At 39.6% G+C, this 15240-nt stretch overlaps 1 protein-coding gene across 1 annotated transcript in view; it reads right to left on the bottom strand.

The window, feature by feature from the left end:
- Positions 1-3772: 3772 nt before the first annotated feature.
- Positions 3773-15240, bottom strand: part of pcxb (pyruvate carboxylase b) — a 258861-nt gene continuing 247393 nt past the window's right edge. The window contains exons 19-21 of the mRNA XM_036597231.1: positions 12782-13030; positions 10188-10328; positions 3773-7565 (exon numbers count right to left, since the gene is read on the bottom strand). Coding sequence (XP_036453124.1) covers positions 7314-7565; positions 10188-10328; positions 12782-13030 — 642 coding nt within the window. The 3' untranslated portion in view covers positions 3773-7313. The remainder of the gene's footprint in view (positions 7566-10187; positions 10329-12781; positions 13031-15240) is intronic.

The raw sequence follows: 15240 nt of genomic DNA, 5'->3' as shown, positions 1-15240 counted from the left end.
CTCCAGTGCTGCAGCTACAGTCATTTCCGCATGCACAAGCCAGCACAAGTGGAACCAAATGGACACTATGATGTCCATGTTTATTTTCACACATTGTCAGGAGAGGAATGTTTTTCAGGACCAACATCAGGGACCGACTTTGTAATATGCTTTTCTTTGTTTACAGAAGCAAAGAAGAATTTTTTTTTAACAGATGTAGCAGTGCTGCTGGAGTTTTAAACCTCAGTGTCACTGCTGGACTGAGAATAGTCCACCAACCAAAAATATCCAGCCAACAGCATTCTGTGGGCGGCTTGCTGTGACTACTGATGAAGGACTAGAGGGTGACCAGCGCAAACTGTGCAGAAACAGACGAGCTCCAGCAGCAAGGTGGAGCAACGAGGTAGATGTGTCTAATAGAGTGGACAGCAACACAGCAACACCAAAACAAACCAGCTCAACCATATATATAATATAATAATAATAATAATAATAATAATAATAATAATATTTTTTACTTATGTAGCACTTTTCATGCCAGTGGCAGCTCAAAGTGCTTTACAGACAGGTGATAACGCTTAACAGTAATACAAGAAAGTATAAGTATAAATTTAGAGTCATATAAGAAAATGACACAGATCAAATTAAAAGATAAATACCACGGGACGTAGAGTTTTAATTAAATGCTGAGTTAAAGAGATACGCTTTTAGATGCGTCTTAAAAGTGAGAACTGAGCTTGACTGACTAATAAAAGGTGGAACTGAGTTCCACAGTTTGAAGCAGAATAACTGAAAGAGTCTCTCCACATTTTCTGTATTTTACAGAAGGTATAAGGTCTGTATCTGCAGATCTTAGATCACGTGCTGGAACATAAACAGACAGACACTCTGTAATGTAAGTGGGGGTATTAAGGCCATTTAGAGCCTTAAAAACTAGGAACAGAACTTTAAAATCTATGCTGAGAGATACAGGCAGTTCTTTTAAAATGGAAGTGATATGATCTCTCTTTTTTTTTGTTAGGATCTGCACTGCTGAATTTTGTGGGAGGTATTGTTTTCTTAGGAAGTCCAGTAAAAAGAGCAACAGTAAACAACTCTGCTCGAAATCTTTTCAACGAATGATTTCCAATCAAAACCATGATCTGCATATTCAAGACCCAGCATTCAAGACGCTGGATTAAAATCTTGAGGTCAACGGTATATATATATATATATATATATATATATATATATATATATAATTTTTATATACATACACACACACACATTATATATATATGCGCATACAACACAATAACTAAATATCCTAACAGCTTCCACTGTTTTCAGGAGATGTGCTTCCAGTTTTTCAAACACGTCTGCAGGGATATTTTTTCACACCTCCAAAGTTCAGTCTTAGTTCTCACAATAAAAGTAATCCCCAACACATTCAGTGATGTTGAGATCTGGACTATGGGGTGGTCAGTCCATTAATCTAAAAACACCAGCAACTTCTGTTTGATCTGCAAATTTTCTTTGTTTTTGTCTATTTCTTTGTCAGTAACAACTACACATCCTATCAGACTCATAGCATTGAGTTTATCTGATGGTGCCTGTTTTGTTGGTTCAGAGGCCCATTTTCTCTCTCTTTTAGCACCTTAAATGGTCAGCGCCCAGTTTCGTTATACACTTGTATAGCCTAAAAATAGTTAAACCAGTTTGCATTGAACTGGTTTAATTAGCATTTTGCAAACTCCTGCATCACTTATTTTTCTTTGACATTCTCCTTTCTTTTGAGAAAGCGAGAGAGAGAACTAGTGACTAAGAGAATAAGGGAGATGCCAAGCATGAGCTGAGCTGAACCGAGTAAATGAATGAGAGTAATAAAGGAAGAGAGGAAGGATGAAAGAATAATGAAAGAGAGAGCAGGAATGGACAGGCCGCTTTATACAGGCGAGCAATGAGAGGAAGGCTTAACCTTCCAAATCAGAAGAAAAAAAAAGACTTCTCTCTTTCTCTCTCGTTTGGATGAATGAGAGAGAGAGAGAAAGAGGCTGTGAATGGGAAAAGAGAAAGAGAGAGAGAAGGGCCTGCAGGTGAAAGACTTTTCTTTTTTCATGTCTGGCCTTCGCCTTTTTTGTTCTCTCTGTTCAGCCTGCAGCGCCCTATCCCTCGCTACTGCCAAACAAGATGGAGAGATCGTGCCCAACAGAGAGAAGAAATGAAGGAGAGGAAATGGAGGAATAAAGAGCAAGACACTTCCAGAGGGAGGGTAAAGAACCTGATGAGAAGATGAACAGGAGAGTGTGTGTGTGTGTGTGTGTGTGGAGACAGAGAGAGAGGTTTTAAACGTACATGATTACTCACTCCACTGTGTTATCCTTGGTTCACCTGGTCAGTGAGGTCTTTAGTTTGAGTCACCAGAACCATTGTACTGTTTTCAATGAATACAATATTTTATACTGTATGCAGCTACACTGTTTTCACACTGATTTAAAGCAATGTTTCAGGCAAAAATCAGATGCCGCAAAGTTTCCAGCAGCAGTATGTCAAAATATTACTTATATTAAAAAGTTTGTTTTGAGATACTAAGTTAAAAAATATTGACTTAGTATGCCATAATAATGACTTAGTTTTTCTTAATAATTACTATGTCAGAAATAATTACCACTTTTCTCAAAATATTGACTTTATTATATTAGAATAATGAAGAATTTCCTGTAAATACTGACTTACTATATTCAAAATAAAGACTCAACATGTATATAGTAGTATAGTATAGTAGTGTTGTAATGACTATTATGCCAAAATAATTAGTAAGTCAAAATCTTAAGAAAATAAGTCATTATTTCCAAATACATGCTCTACCAGAATTCTGAGAAAGAATTTTGAGAGAAAAAAGCCATTTAGTAAGATATTAAGTCATTATTTCAAGACAGTCAATATTCTGACAGATTGCTATTAGAAACAGAGGAGGAAAAACTGAAGTGATTTTATTCTCCTGTACTTGGCATATATGGGCTTCTACCGATCAGCCAAGACATCTTTGGTGTCTAAAGTTTGTGTCTGTCTTTGTTTATTATTTATCACTAGCTACAAGGCTAATGTAACTAACAAATAATAGAAGCTTACAGGTGCCAGGTAAACACTGTGTAAACTGTGTGCCTAAATCCTCACACAGAACATGCATCATATTGTTACTCTCAAACAGACAGACTAATGAGGTTTCTGACACTGTATGACATTGTGTTATCTAAAGACAAAAGTATGTGGCATAACTAAAAACACTAGCATCAGTTCTGAAGAATTTTGTCCATCCTGCTTTTATGGATACCAGTACGACTTAAAGTTTAAAGCACAAAGTCTTTGAGATGATGCAACTCAACAGGGTTTAAGGTTTGTGTGTGATGACTGAGGCATGCAGTTTGTACAATGCTAATTGGTTTTAAGTACTTGTTAGTTCCAGCGCAAAACTTCAGACATCAAACATGACTTGGTTGATCGACTATATTTTGAGTCAAGTGGAAAATGCAAATTGTGTCATTACTTGAATTGTATCGTAATGCGTTTGCTGATGTATGCATGTAATTAATAGCACAGTATACACACTTAAATGAACCCTAAGCGCGTGCTCTCCATGACAGACCTCAGGCATGCATGTGAGTAATCCTAACTAGGTCGTTTATTCATTACCACATAGATCAGTATAACCCGGGCACCAACCACGTGTCTGTAAGAGTGTGTGTGAGTGTGACCATGAGAGGAAGTGATCACATGTGAGAGGCACAAAGCATCCATACACACGCACACATGCTCATGATAGATTTGGATTTTTATTTTTCAGCATTATTCTTTGCAGTTCTTTTCTCAAATGCAGCTACATGGCATCTATGAAATGTGAACTACAACCATGAACTAACAGTATAACCATACATGAAATATTTGGGAATAAAGGAAAGGGAACCAAAAAAAATAACAAAACACTCACTGAGAAAACACCCGTTTTATTTTGCAAGATTAATATTCATTTAAACTTTTAACTCTTATCACTCCAACTAATTTTCTAAGCACCTAATTATTCAGATTGCATAACAGTATAATACATCAAAAAATACTGAGTACAGAACAAACCTCTTACCTAATTTTAAGTAGGCACATTTATAAGATATCCTTTTTTCTTTTGATCCTGTTTATTCCAGTTTCATAATGAGATTCAAACTCAGCAAGTAGAAATGCCCTCTGACAGGTATACATGTTGAAGGTCTACATTGAATTGCACTATGTACAGTACATATAAAAACACTGCAAAAAGTAGTTTCTATGTAGGTTAAACTTTCTGTCAAAACCCCTGGATTACTAAGGCCCCCAAATCTGGATGCAATATGTGCAGTTTAGTAATTTGTGTCAGTAGATCACATCTAGATACATCTGGATTAGATTGCCTTCAGATGAACTAATATATCACAGCTCAAAGTTTCTAATGGGTTCTGCTGTTTCCCTCACAAACATGGCATGTCAAACTGAAAAACAGTCTTGTATTGATTGGCCCCCCATCAAAAACAAAGCCTCCTCTGTTTACATCTGCAGCTTCAAAGGTTGCCTGTCCTTTACCATCTGCTTTGTTTTGTCTGTCTCCCAGGTAACGTCAAAAATGCTGGTAGATCAGTGTTAGCTGTGGATCTGTGGCTCACAGGAAGTAAAAAACAATGAGAGGAACACACACTGGCAGCAGGTACACTTCGTAGACTTTGTGTGGGGCAGAGAGATTTCACACCCTCACCGTTTCTCTCTATGATGCTCCGCCTACAAATGTGTTTTACTTTTGTGAGGTTAGACAAACTTTACAGAATGTTGGCAAAAATCTTATTCATCATAGTGTGAAACTGTAGCGCACAATTTGCCAGCTTGTCAAAAAGTAAAGTTATTCATAATAGACCGTTACAGTGTTTGTTTAGAGCAGTGGTTCCCAAACTGGGGTATGCATACTCAGAGGGGTGCGCCAAATGATGTTGGGGGTACGTAAAATTATGTTCTGATGTTTGACATTTACACTTCATTTAATTTTCATTTCGTTCAGGCTGTGCAATTACACAGGTACGTCCCCAGTAGAGACAACACAAACAGCGCCGCTAGCTCTGCACTTCACTTATAAACTCCTGAACAAGAGGTCAGGTTTAATGAACAGTGCTGGATTTCTGGACAGCACTGAGTACTGGGTTATATGAATGAGTGATGAGGTAATAATGAACAAACTGTATGAATGAATGAATGAATGAATGAATGAATGAATGAATGAGGAAGGTGAGATATTTACAACATTCAGCACATGTTGAACCTATGTTGTAATGGTTAGGCTTTGTTGGAGAAGAAAGCGTTTCACTACGGTTTATTCTGTGCACTGAAACCAAAATAGCAACCACCAGGGACACCATAACAATGGCTTAGCAACACCTTAGCAGGCACATGAGATAACAAAGCCAACTTAATAGTATTTTGACAAGAACTATGATGTGTGCCACAATTCCTTTTTAGTTTGAATGAGAATTTTGTCAAGGTTCTTGTTTAAAGCTTGTCCAACCTGCCAACAGCTCCTATGAAAGAACATTTGTATGGATAGATAAAGCCTTTTTGAAGAGTCACTTTACACCCTGTGATACAGTGAAGGCTATAGTTTCCAGTAGAAATAGACAGCTTCTCTCTCCGTCTTACTTACCTCCTCTCTGTCTGCTAAGCCCTCTATAAGCCAGTCAGTTTAAAAGACTGAAACCAGAAGCTGGAGTGCATCCATAGAGACTTCCGCAACTCTGGCTTAAGACCGTCTGTATACATGGGCTATTTCTGCATCAGTCATTGCACAGAAAGCCAAAATCAGATTTTTCTTCAGCCTGACGATTTTCCATTTTAGTACAGCTTTCATGAGTGGAATATTAATTTTAGAAGCTACTTAAAGGTCACTCAGACTATTTCAGGGTCAAGGATTTTGTGTGTGTTCCAGCATACTGCTTTAAAGCTTCATCGACAATTCACAATACATGCTTCATGCTTTCAGTTATAAATGATCATAATTAGAACTTTGTCCTTTTTAAGCTCTGTCTACAGAGCGCTGTTCATTTCTACGGTATAATGTGCTGTAGCCCAAATCCCCTCTTTACAACAGTTCAGGCTTTTCGAAAAACTGCAGAAAGATAAAACTTTGATTGAGGTGATTCAGCACTTATATTTGAAGATGAAGACACCCCATCACAGCATGTTAAATAAGTGAGTATACACTTACAGTGCCAGTACAAGCAGTAGCACTCTGCTTCGCGTGAAAGACAGGCCTTCGTTTGTCATGTTGCGAAGCGTCCAGGCAGAAATCGTGTGAAGAGAGAGAGGGTTGGAGGGAGAAGAAGGATTTCACTGTGTCAAATGCATGATTATCGCACATTCTTTGCTACAGTATACAAGCAAAGAGCACAATCCCTTTAATCAGTCAGCCACGCCAAGAATAATAGCTGGTTTCAGAAAACATTCGGACAGTTTCTGAGTACTAAAGTGTTATGCTAAATCATACATTAGCGCTACCCTGCAATTTAAATATCTAATGCAATCATTATTACTTGACTTTATTGCTTGTGCTACGATGTGAAATATGATGCAGATTACGGTATTATTATGACCATGCTCCCATTCTTCTGCTTCAGTGTTTACAGCATCTTCTGGAGAGTTTAGTATTAATATTTCTCATAAACATTATTTTACGCTTCACTAATGCAACATTAAAATGAAATAAAATGAAATTTAGATCCTTTTAAAAATGTTGCTGTAGGAAAAGCACCACAGACATACACATACATTTACATATTCGGAATTCAGAATTCATTACAATTTCCCATTACTCAACATAATACATATATATCTATATATTATTGCTTCATTAATTTCAAAATTAGAATCATCCATGTGTAAAAATATACTTTTTCCAAAGGCCATAAAAACTGTGCTTTGTGAACAATATTCCCCAGAGTGAGAAAAGCTGTATATGTAACTATATAAGCTGTATATACAGCTGATAATAGCTGTAAATAACTTAATTGTAATAAAATTCTGTAGTAATTGTACATTGTAAATAATTTCAAATGAAAACGTGCTGCTGAATGATATTGGGTATTGCACCACCCTGGGTTGTGTATATCTATGGCCAGGGGCTGCTTCAAGATTAATGGTCTCCAATTAAACACTAATTAGATGAGCTAAACGTTCACCTGTCTTAATCCTTTATCTCATCAGAAGGAAGTCAAGGATCATCAGTCTTAGTGACTCCCTGCAGCTTTTAAAACCTTTGGGACCTCTACCCTGTTCATGACCTTTAACCTTTACTCTGTAATCTCCAGGATCAGGTCATCTCCTTCCAGACTGCTGTCAGCCTTGACGTGGACCTTGGCCACTGTCCCTGTGAGCGGAGAGTTGACCACAGTCTCCATTTTCATGGCACTGAGGACGCAGAGGGGCTGGCCTTTTTCCACCTTCTGACCCTGCTTCACCTTCACCTCCACCACTTTACCCGGCATGGGGGCGCCCACCTGACCACGCACGTCCTTCAGAGCCTTCGGGTGGAAGTGCATCTCCTGGGGGTTAAATATGGAGTTGAGAATTAGAAGTGTGATGACCATAACGGAACTTGTTTGCCAGTGGTCACCAACCCTGGTCCTAGAAATGTGGTTCTAGATATAATCTGCTAAACCTGCTCCAGCTAATTAACGAACTAATTTTGAACTGCTGAATTGCAGTTTTTCAGCTAGAACCATGAACCTTTGCAGGATTGTAGAGGCTATACAGGAATAGTGCACTTATACTTTTGGAAACGAGTGAAGGTATGATGTTTCAAACACCATACAAAAAACTTCTACCAACACCTTAGCAACAGGCCAGCAACACTTTAGCAACCACCTCGGATAACATAGCAACATCTTAGCAACCACCTGGGATTTCACAACAATGGTTTTGTCAAGCCAGTTTACAGTTTGTGAACTTTGTCGTTTTAGTTATATCAAATATCTAATGCAGCTGCATTGCTGAAACACCAGGTCAGAATCAACCCTACGCCAGCGTATTCAGGGCCTGATGTACTACACCTTTGGTGCCAGATACAGGCACAAATCGGACGCTTTCGGATGTGTTCTGTACAAAAATGGCACGGGAGCCACACGTGCAGTTATTTGGGTGCGTACATGACAAAATGTGCTTCCACTCCCTCATACTTAGGTATTTGAAGGAGGGCCTAACAAAACATGGGAGCACTGCACAAAAAGTGGGTGGAGATACTACATATCGCGCTAAGTTTACTAAAGTTTGACTAACTTGCGTCTAGTTTCGCATCAACTTTCCTCTGCCTTTTAAAATCAGGCCTTAATGTGCATTAGAGTCTCAAAATATTTGTTGTTGAGAGGCTTCCTTTCACAGCAGACACAGTGACTAGGCGGAGACACAAGCCTCAAATATGTGCTGAGAGAATGCTTACTATCAGAATAACACTATTTAAACTCTCAGGCCAAGGTGTACAAATGAGAGAAGACACAGTGCAAACTATGGAATGATGCAGCTGCAGTTGTGCAGTTGGTGTCTTCATATCACAAACCTTTCTCTAGTAAAATAACACCTCTATACAACGATATGTTCTCTTCCTTACTCAGCTTTCATATTTTTATTTTGTCTCCAGCTTGTGGACTGCTCCATTATTTCACTGTGCCTCATCAATGCTGAGCCTCCCAAGCAAGCAGTTAGTGGGCAGGGCTTATCACAGTTTGCGCAATAAGCTGCAGTCGTGGTCTTAAACGTTAAATTCAGGCACATTGTGGTCACATCAAGACAGATTTTGTGCTGCACTTGCACTCATACGTACTTGTGGCCCTGAGTGTCATAAATATACCACCACACACTTACTGTTAACTATCAACTTAGCAAACACCACATGTTCAACTTAACTCGTATCACAGCATGTTTGTGTTATGCACCACTCCCAACAACACTACAGCGTTAATTTTGTACCAAAAGTTTAATATGCTGTCATGTATTATTCGGTAGTGCAGTATTATACCCCTGAACTTCAATGGTTCAACAGAATTCATGATTTTGTTTCCTTTTCATGTTTTCATCCACCAATGTTCTTCCCATGAACATGCCATACTCAAATGCATCTCACAGACTTTGGGAACCCCCCCCCCATCTACACACTAACACATTTACCACACTGCCAGCTCTAGTTTCATTAGTAGATTGTGTACGGTCATCATTTCTCTTCATTCAGTTTTGTTAAAAGAATATTGAGTTACAAAACCAGCATGGAGAACTTAATCAGTTTATAAGCTGAGTATATCATTACACCTCTAACAGACATCATGCCAAAGCATAAGAGGTACCTGAACTACTTTATGACATGACAAGAATACTGGTAGAACGGTTCAAGCGTTTTCTCAGGAGACTTACTGAAATATTTAACTCAATCCACAGGGCTGCAGGCGTGGGAACTGCAGTTTTTACACCTGCTGCTTACCTTGAAGCTAGGTGTGATAACACAGTGGCAGACATTAGTCAATTTACTATCAGAGAAAAAAAACAAAGGCGCAGTTGTGAATCCAAGGGGAAGATTTAAGGCTAATAAAACTGACAGTGACACACAGTTTAAGCTCACAGGTTTAGGTAACACAGTTTATGTACCTTAAAGGAAAAGATCAACACAGTGTCAGTGTGTCATCTGTGGCACAGAACAAACAAGAAAAGGCTAACTGTCACTTTATTTCCTTTTTTCTATCAAGTAATGCCATCTGCCAAGAGAGAAATTTTGAGTAAAGTGCCATTTTTTTTCTACTGGTTGTTAGAGTACTTGGAAAGCAGCAAGGTGAGGACTGATAATCAGACAAAACACTTGAATGACAAATTTATGATCCACATATAGAAACTGAGAGATATGTTGCCAAGCAACTTGATGTTTTGAAAGATGCTCAAAAGATACAGCCTTGACTCGAAGCAAAAAACATCCATAACCAAAAAGTGACATCCATTAAACTGCATTAAAAAAAAACAAAAAAAAAAAACTGCAAGTGCATTTAGCCTTGAGGGCGAGTAGAGAGGTATTTCCTATTTTGTAAGAGCATGTATGTGTGCCTGCATGAGCATGTGCACAATGTGCATCAAGGCGGTTGGTTTTCATTGAGGGGGAAAGCCAATTTGGTTTGTAAAATAGCAATTACCTTCATGGCCACTGTATCCTTGACCAGGACTGACCGCAGCTGACCATTGAGCTCGAAAAAAACTTCCCTCTGCCCAGCCTTGTTCAAGTCCCCTAAGGCCAGGGCTTTGATATGTAGTGTCTTTCCTCTCTCCAACTCAACCTGAAAAGGACGAAAGACAGTGAGTGAGAGAGATCGAGAGAGAGATCGAGAGAGAGAGAGGGGACATTAAAGAGTGAAGTTAGACTTAAGAATAAAAAGATGGAAGAGCATTAAGTGGAGACGCATTTGAGTTAAACATAGACATATTTGCAGAGAGCTGACTCAGGCCTTTGGGAGGCTCACTGCCACGTGCTGCTTTTGGCACTTAACGTGGTACAGCTATTTCGGGGGGGCGCGGTAGCGTTCACACGTCAGTGACAGCTTAATATAGCCCATGCTAATCTGTGCTAATCATCCATGGCTAACATCTTATTTGGTTGGCTATACTCCAAGGAGTGCTTCGGTAATCAGACTAAGAAAAAAGAAAGAAAAAAAAAAAAAACTCCAGTCACTAAGCCATAAAGGATTACGCAGGCTTTCACAGATGAATGCTGGGAATAATATAGTCTTTATCCAAGAAGAGAACGAAACCTAGTTTAAAGGTTTTTAGAAAATCGAAGGCAGATACAGACTTTTCAATCCACTTCACATCAGTGGAGGCTGTTTCTGAGGTAAAGCAGCCAGCAAGCTACATTTACTCACCCCTCTCTCTCCCCCTCACTCCCTTCCCCCTCCCCTCTCTTTTCCTTGTCTGATTAGCCGTGGCGGTCTGGCCTTTCATCTCCTCACAGTGCAAAGCGCGGGGCCAGAAGCACGTCTGGACCTGGCAGGTAGCACCCAGGTGGGCGTAGCATGTTCACCCGCCGCTCCAGCTGCCTCAGCTCACTGTTACAGCATCTTCCACAGCTCAGATTAATGGGGCTTTAGGATCCACACACATCACCAGGCTACAGCAGGCAAATTTAGTATCACCACAGGGCTAACTGAGACGGATGGAGAGCAGCACGAGGTTAGCCGAGGTTACGCTCTGATAAGCTAGCCAGAGTCGCCGAGAGCAGACTGAGCTGCAGTGATTTCTTGACAGCATTGGCACTGCTAAGTAAATGCTAACACTGGACTACAGCAGTGTTGGTTTGGGAATGTCTGAGTGACCCTTTTATGTGAGGCTATAAAGGAACCCTATTGCTAAGGCATTTTCACAATACACTATGTATTTTACGAAGTGAAAAAAGTTGGTATTGATAGCAGTGCAGTAGCAAAACAGAAGGGCTAAATTTAAAGAGTGGCTTGGGGGGTGAGGACTGTGGCTGCATTCAGCCTTTAACTAAATGCTACCTGGGTATGACATGATTTTTTCTTACAGCCTAATATCCTAGTTTTATAATGAAATGTCTTGTTAATTAAGGAAATGAACACAAACATCACGAATGAATACTCGAGTACTCAAATTATTTGGGCCAGTCCTGTTCTCTTCTATGATGTGTGCAGTTGTGCAGTTTTATGTTTTTCTATTTTAAGTATTTATATTTTAATTATTTATATTTTAAGTATAGAAAATACCCATGACATTTTCAGAAAAGTGACATGACAGTTCACAATGATTACACAAAGGCCTTGCTATACTTTCAGCTAAACGAAGGTCGTGACCATTGTGTGATGTTGAAAGCACCTTTGCAAGCTTAGAAGACTGCAAGTTGTGGTTTCTGCCGTTTTAATTTGGCTGATCCATCTTTGCATGACGGCATGCCTCTTTTGCACTGATGAATCATAGGCTTTGTCATGTAGGGTGTTCATCCCCGGTTATTCATTTTCTCCGCAATTACGTCATGTTATTTGCCCTAGCCAGGCGAACAACGTCTTTGCAAGAAGTCTAGAGTCCTCAACTCTGCCCTGCATATTTCAGAGTTTGCTGTGCTCCCTACAGACCTGATACAACTAATGAACTAATTAACAAGCCCTTCCTGAGGTGAACTGACTCTTTTATAGTATAGAAAAACACTACAACATTCAGAGCAGCGGGACTCCAGGACTAGGACTGAGAACCACTGTGATAACATATCTTCATTTTGCCCAGACTTACTACGGTATACACTAATGAGTTTTTAGCCTAAATCTCCACGTCACCAACATATTAGCTATGCTAATTAGAACCCCGCATCCACAACCCCCACGACACACACACAGACTCATTGGAGCACTCCAGATAATAAAGTTACTGCAGTACAAGGACAGGTTAGGCCACTGAGCAGGACTAATTTAGAGCTTCTCCTGGCATTGACATTGAATATTAAAATAGGAGAAAAGAGGAGTCAGGCTTTTTTGGCCAGTGCTTAGAAGGTCAAATCCCTCAGTGCTGTAAGTCTGAGAGGCCGAACTGGGTTTGGCATGTGCCTGTCTCCAAAGAAGGGATGGGGGGGGGAAATATAGAACAGTTGGAAACTTTGCCCCAGATAGAGGCATCACCATGAGCAGACATTATAATTTATGGCAGACAAGCAGAGCCAGACATGATAAAAAATGTGAGAGGAGAGAGAGAGAGAGAGAGAGGGCAGAGAACAATGTGAATAAATTACCTCAAACTCCTCAGCAATTTTGGGGCCGTCCAGGAACAGGCGGGTGTTCAGGCGGTCAACAGGACCGAAGTTGCGTCTGAACTCTTTGAACTCGTTGAAGACTTTCGGGTACATGGCTGCTGACATCACATCTTCAGGCGTGATTTCACTACCATGCGCCATTTGCAGGTCAGCCTCCAGTTTTTTGAAGTCCATGGCAGGCAGCGAGGCGCCAGGACGACCCTCCACACGAGGCAGCGACTTCAGCACCTTCAACACACGGTGGACTAAAGTTAACTTTAGTTGGTGAAATATCAAATGAGAAATCCAGCACGGTCCAACTCTTTGAACTTTCACCAGGTGTTGATGAGCAGAAATTTGCAAGCGGAACGGGGAACACTTTCACATTCTGACAGACTAATTACTCTTTAATCTCCTCATCGGCTCCTTGCTGAACATGTTGCTGTGTAGTGAGAGGTCTCTTACCTCTTAATATTTGAAATGATTCATATACACATATAATGGTGTCCACAATGATCGTGGCGCATTAAGTTAGAGTCAGTCCTTTGTGCTACCCTGCTCGTTAACCCTTACAAATCTTCAATTCTCATCATATGTTCAATTCTCATCATGTGTGTGTGTGTGTGTGTGTGTATGTGTGTATATATATATATATATATATATATATATATATATATATAGAGAGAGAGAGAGAGAGAGAGAGAGAGAGAGAGAGAGAGAGAGAGAGAGAGAGAGAGAGATCTTCCGAGGAGATACCTGAACGATTTGTCTACATTTGCCATCACAAATGTGATTACATAATTACATTCTAAAAAAATTTGATGCCAGAAAGGGTTATGTGCATGATGCCACAGAAGAACCACATTTGGTTGCCTAAAGAACCTTTGAATGAATTTGTTTTTTAAACACATAGATAGGAGTGTGAAGAGACTTTTTAAAGTTTAAAAGAACCTTCATATAATGTAAAGGTTCTAGGAAAGAATCTGAAAAAGAAACTTTACATTATGTGAAAATGCTTTCTACCTTTAAATGTTATTTACCCTCACACATAATCAGATTATATTTATATATTGTCGCTTATCCCAAAAAAAAGTAGTTCAAAAATGGTAACTTCGCCTGCAAAAATGGTGTTGAAGTTTATTGTATTATTTATTAAGTTAATGTAAAGACGTTTTAAAGATTTTGTAGCTTTTCTACATCGATATTTACAGCTGCACTTCTGACTTCTCCCCATTTGTTCTGATATCAGGATGTAAAACGTAAGAAGGGTTTTCTTTCCACAAAACAAGACTCCACCCACAATAATAACTTTTGATCGATGCAAACTATAGTAAAGAATCTCCTCTATAGGGCAAAGTCTAGAATCCATTCTTACGACAGAATTTCTTCACTTGTTTCAATGAGCTGTGGATGACAAACCTAAAATGGCATCATGCCTTTGTTACTAGTGATAACTAATTTCCAAGGATTAAAGACAATACCTTCACATTTTCACTAATTACTCAAAATACAGCATAATAATTATAAGCATAATGACACAAACCCAAACTAATAGAGTACACCGGTGCACAGAGCATGAAATTTCTCCTCAGCGTTTTTGTGCTTGGCATATCTGACGCTGTTACTTCAAATACAATGAATGCTTCATTAGCACTGTCAAACATGCTGCAAGAGAAAATGGAAAACATAGACAATTTTAACAACAGGAACATTGTCAAGGACATGTAAGATGTCTATGCAGTGTAGAAATAATTGATCTTGTTTAAGAGAAGCACTCGCTGATTAATTGAGGTTGGCACGACAAGTGTCAGGATGACAGTCCTTTGTTTTTTTTTGCAGAAGCAGCAGATGAGAAAAAAAACAACAACAACATTAAACCATCCTTTGTATCACTGCTGAAAAAATAGCAGGAGGTAACTAGATTACAGTGTATCACAGTAGCAGAAAAGAGGGTGAGGGGGAAAAAAAAAAGATAAACATATACGCAAACAAATGGCTTATACCAACAGGTCTGCTCTGTAATAGCTCAGCGCTTCAGTTTGTTATTCAGCCAAAACTTCACTGCGCCCCTACTGTGTGTTAAAATGGTCACCCACCGTCCCACCATGCCTGGCTTTTGATTAAATTGCCTCCCGACAGTTTGTGCACCATAATTTCAGGGCTTAAAGAGTCCCCGTTGAACCATATCTGCTCTTTGTAGCCGTGGGATGCATTTGCCCTACATTGTCATTTGAGCAATGATTTGCTTGTTTAGCCGAGCAGCCGGCAAGCTACCAAAATTTCCTCTACCCATGTGCTTCTTTTCACCACTCTGAAGCGCATCCACTTTCTTCTCCTCCCTCTATCCCAACAGTTGCCCCTGGTTCATTTGTTTCGCCTCACTCGCAAAATCCTCTTTCGCATGCTATCATCTTTTCCTCGCTAGCGACGGCCACAGAGGAGCCAGTGGGTGGTTATGG

Source organism: Colossoma macropomum, unplaced genomic scaffold (genome assembly GCF_904425465.1).
Source record: "Colossoma macropomum unplaced genomic scaffold, Colossoma_macropomum, whole genome shotgun sequence".
Lineage (NCBI taxonomy): Eukaryota > Metazoa > Chordata > Actinopteri > Characiformes > Serrasalmidae > Colossoma > Colossoma macropomum.
Note: the sequence above shows the minus strand (reverse complement) of the source record. Positions and strands in the feature narration are given on the sequence as shown.